Raw genomic sequence first — 21,377 nt, 5'->3', positions numbered from 1 at the left:
GAGATTGCCTTGACACACCTGTATTGTAAGAAAAAAAAAAAAAAGAAAGAAAAAGACCTGACTTCATTCTTTACTAGTAGTATCTGAGCTCCTGTTGTTAAAGTCTAATTCGCATAAAAATCAGCTGGAGAGTTTGTTAAAATGTCATTTTCCTGGATCTCCTGGTGTACTGATAATGTATAAGCTCTATGCCCAAAATATGCACATGTGAATATACATTTACTGTAGGTTTTATTTGCAAAATATGTAGCATACAACTTATAAAAACTGATAAAATATACGATATGCTTTATTGCAAATTCCATAGAGACAACTGAGTCTCACAAGTTCTTTCACTGGCTTTTCTAAACGTTTTTCATAGCTTACCTGTGGCTGTAAGTGGGCAATGTGTAGTACATCTAGAATATCGACTGATTTTTCTTTTGTTTATTGAACTAATATAGATATATCTTGGAACTGCATTTGCTCCTTAAGCATAACAAAGTCATTACTGTCCCTAGAAATAGGGATATTATAATAATAGTCCTTTTTTTATTTATTTTAGTCATTTGTCATAATCTTCATAGGTATTATTCTCCAGTATTTTACTTGCTCTAAGCAAAAAGCAAAACAAACAAGTAAAAAGTAAACCCCAGTATTATAAAAGATTGACATGAAAAATTCTTCAGTTTCCATGGTGTCAATGTTTACAGTATGGCTGATTTCCCATCACCAACACAACAACGCTGAACACACAGAGTTAAGAAGAAATGAGCAAAATGGTTTGAGTGTTTCTAGCACACAGACATAACAGATGTAAATATGTAGCGCTAATAGTAAAACAACAATAAGGTGTTAAATTATCAATACTAACTACTTTCTTTAAAAAAAGAACAATGGCTGTATATTTAACAGAGTATTACCTGTTTGCTCTTGTAAACATGCAAGACAATGTCAGAGCACCACAGCTGTGCCTGGTTGTGTATAGCATCCAGTAGGTCTAGCATGATGCACAAATTTTTATTCTCAACAAAGGAGTGTTATGTAAATAGTCCTCAGATTAGATTCTCTTTGAGCTTGATTATGCACTTTTGAGGTGACTCTATTAGGATCTTCCAGTTCATTCTAATTCTTTTAATGAGACATTATAGTACTTTCGTTAAAAAAAAAAAACAACACTATAAAAATGGAGCATTAAAATACTTAGTGTAGATAAGGAAATGAGTTTGCTTATTCATTGAGGATTGTAAATTGTAAAAAGTGATTTGTTGGATAATTTGATGGAATCTCTTAAGGTTTAAACACTCAGTGATTCAAAATAGCATTTCTAGATATCTACCCTCAAATATTTCTTAACATTATTCACTGCAGAAAAAAACTTAAACAACTCTAACAGAGACAAGAATTTCACACACCTGCATGACAGAATAGTCTTTAAACTGCAATGCCAAAGATTTTCTCTCTCTTTCTTTTCCTCTCCCATCCTACCCACTCCATCGTGTGTGTGTGTGTGTGTGTGTGTGTGTGTGTGTGTGTGTGTGTGTGTGTACTGGCTCATCATGCAGAGGATAATCTGTAGGAGTCACTTTTCTTCTTCCACCATGTGGGTCCCAGGCATTAAACTTACCTGCTACATGATTTTACCAGCCTCCAAAGGAGATTGTAAAATAAGTTAAGTAATTAAAAATGATCTAAAAGGACCCAGTTTAAATACTAGGGCCCACAGCAGCACTCACTTTGGAGAGGAATGAGTAAAAACAGGCTTGGTGTATACTTCAGGAAAGCATATACAGGTGGAAGCTGTGTGTAGAGACCGGGGGTGGGGGGAGCAAAGGAATCAATGGAGAGCAATCTTTGATCCAGTTTCCCACCAACCTGGCACTTAGACATCAGAGAGTTGGGAGCACTCACACACATTCAAGTGAAGAGTCTGCTTTACGCTGGAATGCAATCATTTTAAGTGCAGCTGCCCTGCCACTGATCTCTGCTCTATCTTGTTCAAAAATGCATTAGCAAGGGATTTTTTTTTTCCCCTGGGCTCACAATTTCAAAGCTTTCCCCCAATACCCCTGTGGCTGCAGCCTTGTAAGAGCTGGAGAAGGCTGCAACCAGTGGAATGACAATTCCACTAAAATCCCGTTTCACTTCATGCTGCCGTTCCTACCATTCCCACATGCTTGCTCTGCTCCTTCAGTGCAGCAAAACAGCATCCTGTGTGTGTATATGCCTGTGTGGGCCTGCTGACCGTATGATTAGGAACATGCAATTGTCTGAAACTAAGAGAAGGAGAAACCACACCTAGATGGACTATTGGCAGGGAAGAATAAAGCTGGAGAGCAAGGAGAAATCCAGACATTCTTGTTGCCACATTTTATACAAACAGCTCCCTGCAAAGGTTCCCACCCAGTTAACTGTGCATTCACAGAGAAATTAAATAAAATGAAACCGGGGTGCCAGGAGTCCAAATCTAAAGCACAAAATTAGAATATGGGAGAAGGACTGTTATAGAAAATCAGTCTTGCAGGTTAAAAAGCATCTACCATACATAGGACTGGGGCTTAGAGAGATGGCTGAGTGCATAACAGCACATGCTGCTCTTGCTGAAGACTGGAGTTTGGTTCCCAGGATGTTGGGAGCCTCACAAGCTTCGTGTAACTTCAGATCCCGGGGACCTGATACTCTCTTCTGGCATCCAAAGGCACCTGCAATCATATGTGTCTACCCATGCACAGATACATCATATTTTTTAAAAATTAAAGCAGGCATGGTCATGTCAGTTTTTCAGTCCCCTTGTTTACTTGCTTACATTATTATGGGTATTCTTTCATTTGCATGCACTTCTATTTGACAGGACATTACATGAGGACAGACTTTTCTTTTTACCTTTGCCTCCATGTAATACATTATTTGAAACAAAATAAGCTTAATGTGGTAGCTGGACAACAAATGAAGCTACAGAGAATTCAGAAAAGCAGATAGATGTGGGTAATATGCCCAGTTACATGGCAAAAGCCTATGTACTACCATAGAACAATAATTAGTGTTTAGTGTGATACACCAGAATCATGGAGCAATGTGAGAAGGGCATAAGGAGATTTTGGATTAGCATTTATTGCCCATCTGCTTCATGTTGGCACTTACATAACACGTATGTAACACATCACTTCTAACAACTTCATAGACACAACATATATTTTGTGATGACTTCTGGCCAACTTTTTACTTAGAAGTTTTATTATTTTAATTATGTTTATATGTGTGCTTCTCTGTGTGTGGATGTGCACATGAAACAGGTGCCTGTGAAAGTCGGAGCTAGAGTTACAGGCAGTGATAACTGCCTGATGTGGGTGCTGGGAACTGATCTATGGGTATCTGCAAGAACAGCCTGGGCTCCTAACTGCTGAACCATCTCTGTAGCCCTTATCTAAAATGTTTTATACTACTTAATGGACCGAGACCTTAGCTTTCTGGAAAACGTTGCTATTTAAAAATGACCATTCCCAAAGGGCTTGTACTAAAATTTTATGACCTGATTTTACTAATGTAATTCAGAAATTTAGAAATTAAATTATTCTTGAGTTCACATCAAGTTAAAAAAATAAGATTTCTAGGTTTACTTTACTTAATTTAGGATATAAGTATTAACTCACTCTCAGGAAAATGAATACATCTACGCTCTCAGGAACATGCTGAAACGTAGGAAATGCAGATTTATTTTCAGGGTTGTGATGATGAGGATAGTATGGAAACAGGAAATGTCACATAACCAGAACACTACTTACGACACTGATTGACATGTGTTAGTGTCTATGTGTACTGGGGTCTTTTTACCCTAGCAGGAGCTTAATGATAAGAGATGATTTTGATGTCTTGGAAATTTTGCTAAGCTAGAAAATAGGGTTCTGCATGTGAGAGGAGACTCTTGACTTTTATTCTCAGGCTGTTCTAACTTCAGGTGGTGAGTCCAAGACACTTCCAACCTGAGAAGCAACTTATTGTTCGAGACTAGTAACCAATGCTAGGAAACCCCCGAAATGAGAAGGCAGTTTTCGTAAAATTCCCCTAGGCGAAAAACTTGTAGAAGATAATACCTAACTCTGAGAAAAAAAAAATCTCAGGAGAATTATCTTTTCAGAACAAGACTTTGTTGAAAAAAAAAGCATATGTTTTGTGGAATGCATTAGCTACCCATTCTGTTGCTATAACAAAAGGAAATGTAAGGAAGGAAGGAAGGAAGGAAGGAAGAAAGGAAGGAAGAAAGGAAGGAAGGAAGGAAGGGATATCTGGGCTCACAGTTCAAGGGTACAGTCCCTTAATGGGGCGGGGCACAGGTCACAGGAGCAGGACAGTGAGGCAGCTGGTCACACTGTCTTCAGTCAGGAATGAGAGAATGAGGAATACTCTGGCTTAGCTTTCTCTTTTTTCATTCAGTCTAAGACCCAAACCCACAGAATGGAATGTTATGTACACAGTTAAGGTGGGTGTTCCCACCTCAATTAATGCAATGGAGAAATCGTCTAAAGGCCTAGCCCAGAGGCATGTCTCCTAGATGATTCTATCCTGTCCAGTTGACAATATTAACCATCACATGAGGAGAAGGAGAGATGGAATCCCTATTGCTACTGTTCTCATTTCCCTAAGGACAAGGGGGTAGGTCTTTGCTTTTTGTGCAGTTGGACTGTAGATAATAAAAACTGCTCAGCGAACAGGAAACATATAACTAGAGCACTTCTTATAACACTGATGAACATGAACATACATGCTCTGTGTCTAAACTCTAAGACCCTTGAAAAATAGCAAACATCCCTTTTACAGTACAGACAGTTATGACAAAAGATTCACTTAGGAGTATTTGCTTGTTTATATGGACGGCAATGAATGCAGCTAATATTTAGTGAACCCTCATCAGAGAACTCTGTGTGAGCTGTCTGGTCCCATTTTGTAGATGAAGAGGGCAAAGAGTTGCCCACATACTGGGTAAAGGTAATAAAACTAGCATGTGCCATTATTAGGCTGTCTGGATTTAGAGTCATTAAACTCTGAGCCATGCTATTACCTATAAAAGGCTATCATTTTCAATTAGACTATATGCAGTTTCCCTTGAAATTTAATTTGTGAATAATTAATCAGTGTACATTTAATAAATCATTCTGGCTTTCCCAATCCCCCATCCTGGCTTCCTCTGGCCACCAGCTTACAGGGTTAGTAGCTTTTCTGCACGCTCAAGCATGAAACTGGCCAGCACTACAAACTGAGACTATGATTCGAATATCTCTGGAGGAAGTGCTCTCAGATCCAAGTCTTACCAGGGTCATTGCTCTCCAAAACATCTTTTCTAATTGCTTGCCACTTCTTCTTTCTCTGGCAATGTCAGAATACCAGGAGTTTGCCGTGCACGGGGGCCTGTTTCACTCTCACACATCTGTACAGGATTTTTGCCTTTGTCTGGAATGATCTTCCCTCCCGGACCTCCCATCTGGAAGCTCTAGCTTAGCTTTCAGAACCTGGCTCAGGTTCCACCTCAGAAGCCTCCTCCTCCAGACCACACCTCTTCACCCTGGGTTGATCTGGATTGGATGCTTCTGCCTCTCTGCAGCCTCCATAAATGGCACGCTCACCTATGACTTCCTGTGCATGCAATCCCTCTGTGTCTGCATTACCGCTAGAGTCAACTCTGGCTGCCAGGAAGGGCAGCACCCTGCCATGGCACAGGCCTGCCTGTGGCTGGCACTTAAAAAGCCAAATGATTTTTGATGAAGCTCTGACAGCTTCACATTTGGCACAATTTACAAAACAAAGCAAACGAGCCTTTCATACAATCTCAAAAAACCCCATGTTTTTCCTGCTTCTAGAGATCACAGTTCAAGAGTTTCTGGCTGTGGGTTATGTTCTCTGACTGTCAATCACAGTCCCACAAGTTTAATGAGGTTCTTTAACCATCATGGTGGGAGGTTTGTTTTTTAAAAAGTCCATTCTGTAAATGGAAGAGAATGCTTACTTGCTTAAGCCAAATTTCTCCCTACTTTTCATTAGGAAACAGAAATTTCCTAAGAGTGCCACACTCTTCTTAATTTGCAGCTTAAATATATAAAATATCATCCCTAGTTTTTAAGTCATAAAGTTCAAATCTTCACTGACACTGATATCAAAACATTGCACATGTTCATGTACTTCTGTGCACAACTACGCACACATAACGCACATAATTAGTGCATTTTAATAAATAGATGATGCTGTTTTCTCCTCTTTAACTGTTTATGAAGAGAAGTAAGAATTCTGCACAGAACCTGTTGCAACATAAATAACTCCTCCAGGAATTCATGCAGGCCTGAGCCCATCCATTCATACAGGAACCTGTTATCAGCTGGTGTGAGCGCACTCACTGGCAGATACTTAGGGAGTAACCCAATGAAATGTTTTTGAATGAAAACGGTATCATAAAGACACGGATATCATTTTAAAAGGAAATGATGACACATCTCTTTCTTGATCATTAGCTCTTTCCTTTTTCCTTTCTGCCTTACCATCTTCCTACACACACAAGCATACCTAAGTATATATAGTCTGTTTAAATGTTTCTGTTTACTTTTGTTTTGCTAATTGTCTATTTTTTTCATCTTAACAGTTTTAATGATACACAACTGCGACTATGTAGCTCGTTTTAAAAACAAAGTCTTTAGAAAACTTTTATTATTAAGTGATAAATTTTTATGAAAAGGAAAAATTGCTTTTCAAAACAATATATTAATTTATAAAGCCTCTCATACTGTACCAGGCTTACCCAAGTCTGGTAGTCTTGAGTTTTATAATTCAATTCCTATCCATCCCCAATTCAATAAATATAAAATGTCTGTTTTACTATTTCAATGAGATTTGATACTCTCCCATGTGCTTACCTAATGTTCTGTACCATGAGACACTTAAGGGCCAAGATAGTATCTACTGGCACTGAATGAATTATGTGAATTATTCTTTACACTTTTCTATTAGAGTAATAGTATATCAGATATACTATTTTATGTTACAGTGAGCTCTCTGAATAGTAATGCTAGCTGTCTTTCTACCTTTTATATAGCTTCATTTGGAAAAACTAGTCTAGAAGGGAGAAAAGTCACAAAATAAAATTTCTCCTCTGTCTCTTACAGTAAGAATAATTATATGCTTATATATTAAAGTATCAGTATATTATTACCTTAATATTAACACAAATTACAAACGAGTCATCAGTGAGCAATCAAACTATGAATGTGTTATGTTTTTCAAACATCAGTGCCTATCATCCATTTAAATCTCCCAGGAATGCAGTCAGCCTCTGTCAGGAGTTCTAGAAAAATCTATGAGGAATTATGTTGACAGCAAATTTCAGTGTCTCACAGAGGGACAAGGAATCTGGATTGTGTATGTGTCGGTGTGCGGAGCTGGTCTGGCGGTGGGACTCAGGGACAGCCTGCTTGCCATTTCCAAAGCAAGACTTCCATCAGTGTTTCACAGGCATCATCAGAAGCTGCTTGCTCGTCTAATGCCAGATGCAGCATTCCAGAGCAAACTGTCTCTGGCTTCGTTCCTCCAACACAAACATTATTCCTCTGCTTTCAGCAAAGCCTTGTCTCAGCAATCCCAGTTGCTGACAATTTACGAGATGAAAAACTATTTTGTTATAACTGGAGTTTTATTTTATTTTTTAATAACACACATTTTATCTGTATGTTAGGTTTGTATATTGGTCCGTGGGTTCTCGCTTAATTGATCATATGTCTAATCAAAAGTTTTCACCTACATAAAACTATTCCTTTCAATATACTTTTCTCGAGGAAGATAATACAGTGCTCCAGTTCTGAGGGCTGAGAATCTATGGCGTCTCGCCATCACATGGGGACCTCTCAGGCAGAGCTCTGGAGCAGTGGTTCTCAGCCTGTGGGTTGCGACCTCTTTGGGTCACATGGCCTTTCATAGGTGTCGCATATCAGATATCCTGAATATCAGATATTTACATTTCAATTCATAACAGTAGCAAAATTACAATTATGAAGTAGCAACGAAAATTACTTTATGGTTGGGGGTCATCACAACATGAGGAACTGTATTAAAGAGTCCCAGCATTAGGAGAGTTGAGAACCACTGTTCTAGAGTGTATTTCATAGGTACAGACAGATACCCACTTCTAGAAATTGTTACTGGATAGAAATCAACTGTGTTTGAAGAAGAAAATGTATCTGGTCAGTTATTAGACATATCATAGTACAGAATTCTGGAGGAAGTGTGTCAGCCCAGGACAGGAAGCCAGCCAATGAGCCAATGAGAACTCTGTTCCTATTTACAATCTCATGGCACCAAGAGCACAAATTCAAAACATAGTTGGAATTTGGCTACAAGCCAAAGGGCAAATGAGAAGCACCAAGTTGGTTGCCTTGGAAACAGAACTCGTTAGTCATGTTGATGGTTCTGTAACAGAAGAAGGGGCGTTTTAATGAAGAGCAAAGTGACCACAGGTAGAGCAACTTGTGTAGGGTGATTCAGCATGTTAACCAGTGACTGAGACCAGTGCCTCAGTGCGGTGGACAACGGAGGAGTGCATGTGTGGATTATACATGAAATACAGCAGTGTGGAGATGGTTTGCAGAATCTGTTGACCCTCCCTGCAGCTTGCTCATAGGAAAGTCAATAAGCCAGTGGGTCCTTTCTATGCTTTCTAACAGTATTGACTGGTCTCAGTGACACTTCTGGAAGGCATAAAAGCCAGTAGGTAAGGCAACACATTGGATGTCAACAAAATGGAAGCACAGTAGGATGGAAGTCTGCATCGTGGAAATAACTTTTAAAAAACAAAGCCTTTCCGTCAGTAGATGCAAATTAAAGCAACTAAAGGCAGTTATCCCCTGCTTGGCAGAGTATATGGGCAATTCTTCATTTTATTACATGGATGTTACCACACCTAGTTTAAGCAGTAAAGTATTGAACATTTTGCTCAGTTCCAACATTTCAAAACTTACCTCGAAAAGCACTAATATCCCCATAGTGAACTTGGAGGACAAAGTATTTGCTTCCAGTCTCTCCTCCAACTCTGAATCCAACACCTGAATTGTTACAAAACAAGGCAAACTGTTATTATATAAATTGATGCTTAAATGCATTAGAGTAGTCATTTTGTGCTGCTGATCAAGAAGTCCTCAGGGAACAAAATGAATGACTTACACCATATAAAATTAGCATACAGAAGATGAAAGAAACTGCATTGGCCAGAATGTTTAACCAGAACTCTAATAGAATCTATTCATAGTTCTCAATCTAGAACCAGAGTGGTCCCTGGTCCTTTAACCAAACAGACCACTCATTCTGAAAGAAACAGTGGGACAGAATTCTGTCCCTCTCGGCTATTTAACAAACACATGAAAAGATTCTATTTCTGTTTAATAAATACATAATGATTTACATTTTCTAACTGATTATAGGAAATAGAATCTTATAAGTATCTCCGAGTGACTACTTTTCCTCCCATATGAAGACAGGGTCTTAAAAGTGAAACAGAGGAAACCAGTTGCTAACACAAAATCCAGGTGTCTGGGAATGCCCTTACTCTTTATATGGAGTTTGTTAATGCAGACATACGATTCACAGGCTGAGGAAACGCATCTGCTCTCAACATGTCAACACACCCATGACAGACCTTCTATGATGCTTAGGCCTGTTGGTGGGTACATGGCAATGTGCAGGGAGAATTCTCGAGGGTTTGAAGCAATGGAAAGTAGAGTTCAATGAGTGGTGACGGCATGAGCTAGGGGAGAAGGGCAGGTATTTGCATCTGCAAACCATCTTCCTACCACAGCACACGTATTCCGTGACAGAATTGTGCACCCTCCTTAATATTCTGAAGCATTTAGGCAGTAAGAGAGAGTCTGGCCATTCCCTCAGAGGTCAGAAACTATCAACAGTTCACAGGTAAAGTCAGAAAGCCAGCTAGGTTTGGCATTACATTAAACACCTAGGTTCCAGGACTTTAAAAAAAATATTGTTGCTGAAACAGCAATTTATTTAATTTCTAATGCTCTCTTGGCTCACGAAATGTTCTTGCTGTCAAGAGCCCATGTGCCTCAGGCCAAAGGTGGCTTGAGGTATACTTGATTATTTTCTAATCCAGTCCAAACTGTTTTGAGAGCAAAGTACTTACCAAAGAGGTGAGAAAAAGTGGTCAACTACCTTTCAGTACAAAGTAGGTGATGCTGACACTTTTAATGAGAAATTGCAATATGGATCATAAGCAAAAACTTTTAAAAAGGACTGTTAACAAGCCAATGAACATGAGTTAGACTATACAAGACATTTCAGATGTACCTTTGGGGAGCCGGGTGGGGGGAGCATTTCTTGCCCAGGCATATAGAATATTGGCTTTATCTGTACAGGTTCCTTCATCACAGAACCTGAAAAAGAAAGTAGCAGTAATGACTACTTAGGTAGTGAAATATTTAAACAGCACCATATTTGGGCAGATATTTAAAAGTCAAACACATCAATATATATTTATATTTTTAGGCTTAATAACCTAATGAAGCCTGGAGCAATTTCTGAATGGAAGAACCACCCGAAAAGGGATGTGAACCAGTCCTGTGTTGTGGATATACAGCCTATGCCTGGATGCACTCCTATGTGAAATGCACTCTTTGCAATCAGGTGGACAGCCAAACATAACTCTAAACGCTGTACTGCGTAAGTACTGTACTGCAACCTAATGAAGTGGATCTCTAGACAGAGGCTGACAACAATGACATCCATGTTTTGCCTTTGGTGATCGGTGATGCTATCAATACATTTTTGGCCATCTCAACAAATATGAGCCCTCAGAAGGATAAACAAAATTTGAGCATCCACTTAAAGGACCTTTGACTATACTACACAAACACAAACACATACACACACACACACACACACACACACACACACAACACACACACACATGGGGATTTTGATTATACTACACACGCACAATACTTTAAAAAGATTGTGAATGCTAGCTTGCATTTGTAAATTTTTCATGTGGTGCAAGCGCCACTTCGTCTTACTGCTCAGTGTCTTACTTTTCTCTCTAATGCAGAGATATTTACCTCACACAGCTGTTCTGTAAATCAAATGAGATGTAAATGGAAAGCTCTTTATAAATCAAGGCACTACACACTGTAATGCACTATTTAATAAAACACTCACTTTATTTAAAAAAAAAATACCTGCTGTGGATAGACTTAAAGGTGAGGGGAGCACTCAAGTACAGAACCTATCTTCAATTCTACCCCTGAGTCCCTCAACAGTTGTGATTCTTGGAGGTGTCCATCATCCCTTGAAAATCCAGCAGCTCATAGAGAGAAATCCTTTTGACAGGGCTATGATAATGATATATGTCAGGCAACTATTATAGTCAGGACTTCTGGTAGACCTAATTTAATATATGGTAGGTTGATGGCAAATTGCATTGTTTCTAACAATGTTACAACCCTCACTTTGTCCTTTTATTGAATTAGATTTGTTTAAATCATGGTCAGGCTACATTTTTTTATACTGCTTTTATGTTTCTGTTTTGGAAAACTGGTGCCAAACAAGGTCAGAGGCAGGAAATAAAACAGACCATAAAGGTTGAACACTATCAAGAACAAAGAAAAATACAGCTTCTTTGGTGGTAGCAGGCTCACAAAGGGAAAAATACACTCTCCCTGTGGTCTGGAGAGATGGGAAAGGCAGAATGTTGCGGCTTCTAAAACAGATCTGAGGCTGCAGATCTGGAAATACATAGGTTACCTATACAAAAACCATTAGTAAATCCATCTCTCTTTCAAACTCAGGCAGGAACTCTTGCCACATTTCCTGCTACAAACAGGGGTAGGGTTGGAGAAAAGGAAGTCAATATAGATAGTGCTGTTATCTTTCAGAATTAAGAATGAGAGACCCAGCACCAGGGGGTCCCAAACGTTACATGTAGCAAATGTTCTTGCTTCTATAAATCAGGCTGCAGTGAGACTGTGTAATGTGCATCGTAAAATGCACCAACCAGTTGTTTCTTACTGTTCACTGTCAAGTACGATGCACTAAAGATGAAGGATCATTACCATGTGAGAATTGTGTTTTGGAACAAATGTCTATGACATCCTCATGCCAAATGTGTTAAAGAGCGTAGGGTGTTGGACAGTGCCCAAAAGTATAAACACCGTCTTGGCTTCTTTGTATAATAGTTAAATAAATGAGAATGTCAGATGTGATGAACTGTATATCATACTCCTTGTAGGATATTAAAACTTAAAGATTTGAGTGGCAATTTTCATACCTTACAACAAGGATCATAAATATACAAGTGCCTTACATCAGTGTGATGGCAGTGTTAAGTTAACTGGTTTCACTGATATGGAAGTCAGTATTCAATGTATGAATATACAGAAGCAGATGGACATACAACAGAGAACATTGGTTTAGTAAATATTTCTAAGCTATACATTTATGCCATTTTCTGGCTCAAAAATGTTTCAGACACTTCCAAGATAATGAAATTGAAATACTGTAGCACGATACAAAGACCTTTTATGATCTAGAACCTTGTTATATTTCCAGAGAAACCCCTCTGTACCACAGTACTGTCCACTTCTCATTTCTCTTGTTTACAAGGTTCTTTTTCTTGGGAGCCTCCTTCCTAGCTCTATGCTTGGAAAGTCTACACTCCACTTCAAGGCTGAGTTCTAGTTTTCCTCCCCAGGGAAAACTCTCTGATCCCATCACCAATTTCCCTTCTTTAACCGTAGCACTGTGCTAAGCCTCAGCCTGCTCATCCATCTCAATAAACAGAACAGGGGCACCTGAGGTTTTATTATATTTTTATTCCACAGTTCCGCCTCCCTTCCCTTCTCTGTCTCCCTTTCCTTCCCCATCCACTCCTCCTGGGGAGGGGGAAGGCCTCCCTTGGGTAGTCAACAAAGGCTGCCATACTGAGTTGGGGCAGGACCAAGCCCCTTCCCCCCTGGATCAATGCTGAGCAAGGCATCCCACCATTGGGAATGGACTCTAAAAAGCCAGTTCATTTACCCAGTCCTGGTCTCTCTGCCAGGGGCCCCACAAACAGATCAAGCCACACCACTGTCACCCACATTCAGAGGGCCTGGTTCTGTCTCATACAGGCTTCCCAGCTGTCAGTCTAGAGTCCGTGAGTTCCCACTAACTCAGATCAGCTGTCTCTGTGGTTTTCCTCATCATGATCTTGACCAACCTTACACCTGAGTGTTGAGGTGGAGCCTTCCACCCCATACTCAGAGCATCTGCCAGTCTGCCTGGAACTTAGCAAACAGGTGGTATGGTTTGCTTCTTTCCCTTTACACGTTCAGATACTTAAACAACGGAGTTGACTAAAAGGATACTGCATTGTCACTTGTAAAATAATAATTAAAACTTTACGATGAAAGCAAAATATAAGCACCAGCACACTGAAATCATTACTTGCCTGGCTTCTCCTCACTCTCTTAGGAATGCTGCAAAAGGGCTGCACTTTGTAACTGAGTAAGTCAGTCCGTTCAAGCAAGTCCAAAGGTCACACAGCTAAGCCACAACTCATAGTTCTGGCTGTCACACTCTCTTTCATCACAACTCGTGATAGTGATTTACGGGCAGAGAATGTCTTATGAAGATAAACTGTTACTGATACCATCATACCTGAAGAGGAAATTTGTACACGCAGTTCTCAAACCCAGTTTCAGGTGGGATAAACTGCTCTGACTTAATCACAAAGTCAAACAATTTCACATTCCACCTTCTCTCAGGTCTGAGAGAATAACAACATCAAAAACATATCTTGGGACTACAGAGATGGCCCAGTGGTTAGGAATACTCGTTGCTCTTTGAGAAAAGATTAAGTTCAGTTCCTAGCATCCACAGTGGGCTCACAACCTCTCATAATCCCAGCCCCAGGGCACTGACGAACTCTTCTGGCTTTCATGGGCACCTGAACACACACACACACACACACACACACACACACACACACACACACACACAAAAATAAAAAAACAACTTAGTTTGTGCCTGGAGAGATGGCTCAATGGTTAAGAGTGATGACTTTTCTTCCAGAGGCCCTGGGTGTGGTTCCCAGCACTCACATGGCTGTTCACAAACAGTTGTGACTCCAGTTCCAGAGAATCTGACACCCTCTTCTTGCCTCCCTGGGCACTACACACAGGTGGTACATGCAGAGATAGGCAAGCAGGCAAACCCCCCCCCATAACTGTTTTTAAATCTTAGCTTAATTAAAACTATGTCCATATATATTTTTAACATGTATTAAATACACGACTAAGGAATGATGACTCACAGAAAAATATCAGGATACTGAAAATAATCTTTTTTTTTTTTTTTTTTTTAAATTTATTTATTCATTATGTATACAGAAGAGGGCACCAGATCTCATTACAGATGGCTGTGAGCCACCATGTGGTTGCTGGGAATTGAACTCAGGACCTCTGGAAGTGCAGTCAGTGCTCTTAACCTCTGAGCCATCTCTCCAGCCCAACTGAAAATAATCTTAACAAGTGTGAGAACTAAGCAGAGCAGGCAAAATGAGAGGTCAGAGTAAAGTTGGTGGCACAAAACAGTTTTACGTTCTATTAACACAAAATGGCATTGATAGTTTAATGGAGGGCAGAGACAATTAACATTTGAAGTTAAGATGGTTCTGGGTTCTTGGATCTTTCCTATGGAAGGCTTTTTACCTCTAACCCGTGGGGGAAACCTTTTGGATGGTATGAATTTGTTCTGATTGTGCCAACATTGAAGAGAGCAATCTTGTGGTGTTGAATTATCTCGATAAAGTATGAATGACTGTTAAAACACTCCCTGGCTGGACCTGTTAAAGGCTATTTGACATCTAAGATTGCTTAGACAAGGTGGGAAATGATACCTTATCATTTCCTTTTGCTAAATAATAAAACCCAAGTCTAAATCTGCATGGCTTTGTGATAATGTCAACATGATAATGGTTAGTGTTCATTATTACCTTGACAGGATCTGGAATCACCTAGGAAACAGTTTCCAGGCACAACTGTGTGCGTTTATTTAGCCTCTGGGCAAGCCTGTGAGGGATTATTTTAATTAGCTGAACTGATGTAGGAAGGTGCATTTTAGCTGCCATTTGTACCATATCTTGGGCAGGGATCCTGGATTACATATACAATGGATAAAGTGATCTGAGCACCAGCATTCATCACTCTCTGCTTCTGACCTCAGATGTGAAGGGAACAGAGGCTTCCAGCTCCTATTGCCTTGACTTCCCTTGCCTGCCGTATGGATCTTCCCTTGACCTGTGCGTTGAAATAAATCCCTTTCCCTGAGTTGCTTTTGTAAGGGACTTTTAATACATCAATAGAAAAAGGAAGTAATACAGGTAGGCCATAAATTCCAGCTGGAATGCATTAGGTATCTAGCAATAATAGCCAGAAAAGTTAACATAAAGTTAGAGGTGTTTTGCTTTTTTATTTGTGTTTGTTGAAACACAACGTAATAATTAATGGCGTGGGTGGGATAGTGTCACCTTTCAAAATTGCATTCATCTGAGTTAAATATCCAAATATAATTAATTGCTTTATAACCTATAGACTATTTCTGCCAATTCAGATAATCCTATGTGAACTTCAGTGCAGTAGTTATGCATTCGCACAGTAATTCAAAAACACCTAATTAGAAAGCTAAGTTGAACAGTAGCAGCTGGGTGAACAACACCATAGGAACAGCCCCTGAGACCCTCTCACCCCAATGAAAGAGTCAATGAAGTTTGTAAGAACAGAGGGTACGCAGCCCAATTTCTCAGTCCAAACAAAGCCGTCCCTTCTATGGAGGCACCATGCCAAGGACGGTAGGTCACAGAGCTCACTCTTTCACAGTTCAGTAAGGCCGGGATAGAAGCCCTGGGTGTGGTGACGCATGCTTTTGATCCAAGCACTCTGGAGACAGAGGCAGGCAGATCTCTGTGAATTCAAGGCCAGCCTGGTCAACAAATCGAGTTCCAGAACAGCCAGGGCTCTTACACAGAGAAACCTTGTCTTGAAAATCCAAACAAGAAAACCAAACCCAGCATATCCCGGCTGTACTTTCAGGAGGAGAGGCTAAAATCCTTTTAGATTATGGATTAGCCGATAGAAAAATGTCTGCCGTAAATTAAACAGTGAAGGGAAAGATGAATAGGAACCTCACTTACACAACTTAAGTAAAACATAGCTCTCTGAACAGATGAAGATAGGTTTCTTCTATATCCCAGAATCTAATATATATATATATATATATATATATATATATATATATATATATATATATATAATCCAGCTATTATTTGGCTTAAAAAGGCTTACTGGGAAATGTTATCATTTTTACTATTTTCTACAGAGAAAATATTTTCCAGTTTCAAATAACTCTGGACTTTGGAATTATAACCTGTTTTTATGTTTAAAAAAAAACCATTTAAGTGAAAAATGCTGAAGGACCACTGAATTCGGTGTTGTATTTACATATCTCCATCTGTATAAAATAGAGTTCGAGGCCAGCCTGGTCTACCAAGTGAGTTCCAGGAAAGGCGCAAAGCTACACAGAGAGACCCTGTCTCGAAAAACCAAAAAAAAAAAAAAAACCAAAAAACAAAAAAACAAAACAAAACAAAAAAAATAATGATTATGTTTGTTTAAAAAGGGGAAGTGCGCCGGGTGGTGGTGGTGCACGCCTTTAATCCCAGCACTCGGGAGGCAGAGGCAGGCGGATCTCTGTGAGTTCGAGGCCAGCCTGGGCTACCAAGTGAGTTCCAGGAAAGGCACAAAGCTACACAGAGAAACCCTGTCTCGAAAAATCAAAAAAAAAAAAAAAAAAAAAGGGGGGAAGTGCAAATGTGAATTTAACAAGAAGTTGTGGATTTTCAACACTGTACACAAACTCCTTTGTTACAAATAAATATTTACGCTTCTAAAAAATAAATAAATAAATAAAAAGTTAAAAAAAAGAAAAACAAAACAAAAAAAGCCCCATGACAATTACTAAGGCAAAATTTGAACTCAAGATATTCAATAATGTTTTATGGCATAATGTCACTACTTTGTTTAACTCAGATGCTAATCTTGTAAGGAAGGATAACCAAAGTCGCACAGTGTGTTTCATTTAAAAATATTTATTTTATGTGTATGGCTGTTTTGTTGTGTTGATGTCAAAGAGAGTGTCTAATCCCTTGGAACTGGAGTCACTGACAGTTATGAGCTGCATATGCATGCTGGGAATTGAACCCAGGTCCTCTTCCTCTGGAAGAACTTCTTAACTGCTGAACCATATCTCTAGCTCCCTGAGCCTCTTGTGTATTTTCTTTATTTTTTATTTTTTTTATTTTTAGAAACTGTCAAAATGTTTACAAGCCTGGCACTAGTAACCTAAGTAGATGATAAGGAGCTCCTTCCATCAACTCGATAACTACAATTATTAGCTAAGGAACATAATCATTGTTGACACAGAGCAGATACCACCTGTATCTTAACCAATGGATATAGGTTTTCTATCCTAATATAACTCAGGTACAATATTAAGGTAAAATAAAGGAAGTGGTAGGGTAAAAATGCAGTTCAGTTGGTAGAGTTCTTGCCTAGCTTGTAAGAGGGCAAGGGTCCAATCCCTACAGTGACATAAGCAAGAATAGGTGGTTTAATCCTAGCACTCATGAGATGGAGGCAAGAATCAGGTCAAGGTCAGCAAGGAGTGGAGACCCTGTCTAAATCAATCAATCAATCAATCAATCAATAATGAATAAAGGAAGATGTAGACTATTAATTCTAGTTCAGTAAAAACTTGTAACAAAAGACTACACTTAAATGCATATCACATGGTGCCTAAAATTAAGGATGGTATGAGTTTTGGAGGTTTGCTATTTTTGTTTTGCTGAGAAGGATGCTCCATTTGTCTAATTTTTACAAGTTTCTTCCATCAGAAGAAACAAAGAAAGTACTGCAGAAAACACTTTGAATGTTGCCCTGGACGGTTCAATGATGAGTGTCCAGGATGCAGAAAAGCTGCCAAAGGCAGTGTATGCAAATCCTGATTTCCACAATCATTATGCTCAGAAGGCAGGCAGCAGAACTGTGGCCTTATCTAGCAACTGTCATCACTAAGATAAAAAGATATTGAAATGAGTAACCAAGCCGAGTGTGTCTCATACAGGCTTATATATGCACTAGCTACTTTTTCTCCTTCCCCTCATCAGCATCTATAACCCTGTGGAGACGGTGGCATTTAAAAAGACACAGCAGGTGGTTAATAAATAGAAGCAGTTGAAAGGGATTTAAGCTAATACGTCAGGGGATGGTGAAGCTTTCTACAACTTTAGCTAGAGAATGATGCTAAGTTAGAACAGCTGGAAATGGCCTCCTTTAGCCAGCTGGGACTCTCCGTTTTTAAAAAAACATCAAAGGACTTGTAGAAGCCCTCTTTGATTTTAAAGATGAGTTGGTCATAAGTATCACTAGGAATAGTTTAAAAATTAAAAATTAATTATAAGAACTAAAAATAGTTTTAGCTTTGCACAGACAACCACGCTGAAGCCAAAGGCTGGATATTAAAAGCTCCACAAACTCATAACAGCCTAATATTTTGGTGTTTTTGGTTATCTAAACAATTTAACTGATGCCCAAATTTCATAAAAGTGTTCATATTAGTGGGGTACTGTGCAATGGTTGATGTTTCATTTGGGTTACACATATGTATCCCCTCTAAACATTCAAAACATTTATCAAACTTAGGAAACAAACTCTCTATCATCTTGAAGTATACAGCATATAATTATTATCTGTAGTCAATGTTTGCTACATTAGTACCCCAATTCACTTAGTATTTTTAAAATAAAAATCTTAGTTTGCCTTAAGTTGTTTAATCACCACATTCTGCACTGAACAGAACAGAAAAATGTAGAATCCTACAATCACATTTTTTTTTAAAGCACTCCAAGGTACAGAGATGGTTTGCCAGTTAAGAGTACTTCCTGCTCTTAACAAAGGACTTGAGTTCAGTTCCTATTACCTACATGGCAGCTCACAGGCCTCTGTAACACTAGTCCCAGGGATCCAACACTCTCTTCTGGCTTTTGGGGCATCATGTATAAGCATGGTACACATATATGCATGTAGGTGAACACAGGCACACCACAGAAAATAAATCTTAAAAAAATACAGTATTCCAAAACTATTACCCAAATGCCATGTATTCATCTAAGTAAAAATCTTGATTTTTTTTTCAAATATTGAAACTCTCAGTGCATACCTACCTATTGGTTAAAATCCTTTAAGACTTAAAATGCAGTAATGCATTCATAGAATAGAACCATGCAAATTTTATTTTCCAAGACCTACATAGTCGTTAGTTATTAGTAGAGATCTGTCCATTTAAATGCACCAGTGTTAATAACCTACATTTTCTTTTTATCCCTAAAAGTGGGGCTGGAGATGTGTCGAGTGGCTGAGCTCTTGCTTAGGCTCATTTCAACCAACAAATCACACTACTGCCACCCTTGCTCCCATCTTCCTGCTCTTCCTCACCACTGGGCCCTGGATGAAGCTAATTGTCTTCTGCATTAACAGAGAGGGTGACTGAAGGCATTATGTTACTTCTGATAGGTACTTCTGACTTCTTACATGGGTCATCAGAGAGGCTGTTTTTCAATCAGCTGGTCCCTATGCGCATCCTCCAGAGGTATGTTAATTTGGAATTGAGCATCAGGCCCACTCTAACCATAAAGAGACCACCCCACAGTATATTAAAAGGTTTGCATCAATGTATGCGATTTAAGTGCACATGCATACAATTAACTAGACACATTAACAGTGTGAGCCGCTAATTTGGAACGAGACACAAAAGACTAGAATGTGTGTGGAAGGGAAAAAAAAAAACTTTAAAATTAAAATGACTACATAATGAAAACTGCTTCATGCTGTGTCTACTGTTTTCATGTAAACTTAATATAACTGTAAATATATTTTAATGAACAGTAGAAAGAGGCAATTACAGAGAGCAAAGGAGGGCAGCTCCACAGTGAAACATCAGAACGGCTCTTTGCCTTCATATTAAAAGTGGTGCCTGAAGACAGAGGGTGAATTATAACTTCATAATTTCAGGGGAAAAATGCTTTCTATAGTAAAGAAACATTTGCCAATGAACTGGTAGTGAAAACAAAACCCCATGTGAAAAAGGCATGGGGGCAGGGATGACAGAAGAGGATCTCACTAGCAAACAGAAAACAGGAAATCCAAGCTTGACTGGTAAAAATTATATATATATATCTTATTAGGTGTTTACACTTCATTAACATAGCTTTATGTTACTTGAAGGTTTTTCTAGAGCATAAACTAGTTATTGATATTATTGAGAATCAAAAAATGAGTACAGACAATCACACTGAAAAACACATGTGAGCGTTCGGAGAGTATTTAAAAGCCTTCTATCTTGGAAGAGTTGGATGATAGATTTGCAACCTAAAATGAGTATGATAAATCCCCTCGCTCAAATTTCAGAAGAGAGCACAGAATTTTGGACACTGACATATTTTTGGTATTAGTGTGATCCACGTGGGAGGAAAGAAAGGCAAATGATGGACCAACATCACAGACTATCTCTAGTGCTGAGCCTGCAAGGCAGTGGGGGTGGAAGGTAAAATGTCCTTTGAAGCAACCTGGAAGTTCAGCCCATGAAGTGCCATGAATTCTGATTTTTTAAAGAGAGGAATGGAGCTTGCCAGATATTGGAGAGAAAATAATCTCTATTAACTTTAAATGGAATACAAGGCTAGACTGTAAAGCCGAAGTGAGTAGGGCGGTTTTACTTAACGCATGTCTTCTACTTTGCATATTGAAAAGCTCCCATATCTACTTTCAAATGTTAAATGAAGACTTCGGGCTTGGTTAAAAGAAGATGAATAATAGCATCAATTATTTTCCTTGTTTTATGGTTACCCAGTCAATTATTACAAATCTATAGATTAAATGGGAATGTGAGCTACCAGGCAGATATTTTAAATTACATTGGAAATGATACAGATTCGATGCTACGCCAAAATTCTAATTACACAGTGGTACATCACACCGACAAAGCACAGCAGCTGTGTGCTTGAGGTGAGCCAATCTCTGCACGTGCCTCCAACTCCTGGTGGTCTCACCTTTCTTCGGCTGATTCACAGAAGGTATGCAATGCATATTTACAGACTTCTGGAACTTTACCATAAAGGAGGTTTTATGATTGACCTAGCATAGATCTAAAATCAATAAACCAAATAAGCTAAGAGGCCTCCCCAGGGCATCCAGTGATGGGCTTGCTGCTTTTTCATTCTTTTCTGTTGTCTTTCAAATACTAATTTTAGCAAAACAATATACGTAGAG

At 39.0% G+C, this 21,377-nt stretch overlaps 1 protein-coding gene across 7 annotated transcripts in view; it reads right to left on the bottom strand.

Moving 5' to 3' along the window:
• Positions 1-21,377, bottom strand: part of Pam (peptidylglycine alpha-amidating monooxygenase) — a 283,282-nt gene that overhangs the window by 95,785 nt on the left and 166,120 nt on the right. For all 7 annotated transcript variants that reach the window (XM_059278064.1, XM_059278067.1, XM_059278068.1 and 4 more), the window contains 2 exons: positions 10,309-10,394; positions 8,970-9,053 (listed from right to left, as the gene is read on the bottom strand). In XM_059278064.1, the coding sequence (XP_059134047.1) occupies positions 8,970-9,053; positions 10,309-10,394 (170 nt within the window). The remainder of the gene's footprint in view (positions 1-8,969; positions 9,054-10,308; positions 10,395-21,377) is intronic.

The sequence above is a fragment of the Peromyscus eremicus genome, chromosome 13, assembly GCF_949786415.1.
Source record: "Peromyscus eremicus chromosome 13, PerEre_H2_v1, whole genome shotgun sequence".
Classification (NCBI taxonomy): domain Eukaryota; kingdom Metazoa; phylum Chordata; class Mammalia; order Rodentia; family Cricetidae; genus Peromyscus; species Peromyscus eremicus.
The sequence above is the reverse complement of the archived record's forward strand: the minus strand, read 5'-3'. Positions and strand labels throughout refer to the sequence as shown.